Here is a 319-nt window from a genome sequence, read left to right on the forward strand (position 1 = left end):
CCCCGCCCCGCCGGCCTCTGGCCTCCTCCCGCTCACCTAAGGCCACCTCGCAAGCTTTGCGCAGCTGAGAGTGATGCGCCTTCTTCACTTCCTTGTCGGCCAAAATCTTCTCCAGGGCCCGGGTCAGGAACATGTTCTTCGTTTTCTTCCCCTCATACATGGACGCAGAGAAGGAGGCGGCGGCTCGTAGGACCCGCGGCTCCCAGCGGCTGGAGGGGAGAAGGAGGAGGAGGAGGGGAGGAAGAAAGGAGAGAAAGGAGAGGGGGTGGAAGTGGGAGAGGAGGCGTGGAGGGCAGCGGCAGGGCCGGGGAGGGGGGGG

The 319-nt window shown here is 65.5% G+C and overlaps 1 protein-coding gene across 1 annotated transcript in view; it reads right to left on the reverse strand.

Moving 5' to 3' along the window:
- The window catches only part of ARFGEF1 (ARF guanine nucleotide exchange factor 1), a gene marked incomplete at its 5' end in the record, with an annotated part of 157,794 nt that extends 157,585 nt beyond the window's left edge, over positions 1 to 209 (reverse strand). Inside the window, 1 exon segment of the mRNA XM_014588595.1 lies at positions 37 to 209. Coding sequence (XP_014444081.1) covers positions 37 to 160 — 124 coding nt within the window.
- Between the last annotated feature and the right edge of the window lie 110 nt (positions 210 to 319).

The sequence above is a fragment of the Tupaia chinensis genome, unplaced genomic scaffold, assembly GCF_000334495.1.
Source record: "Tupaia chinensis unplaced genomic scaffold, TupChi_1.0 Scaffold000288_2, whole genome shotgun sequence".
In the NCBI taxonomy this organism is placed as follows: domain Eukaryota; kingdom Metazoa; phylum Chordata; class Mammalia; order Scandentia; family Tupaiidae; genus Tupaia; species Tupaia belangeri.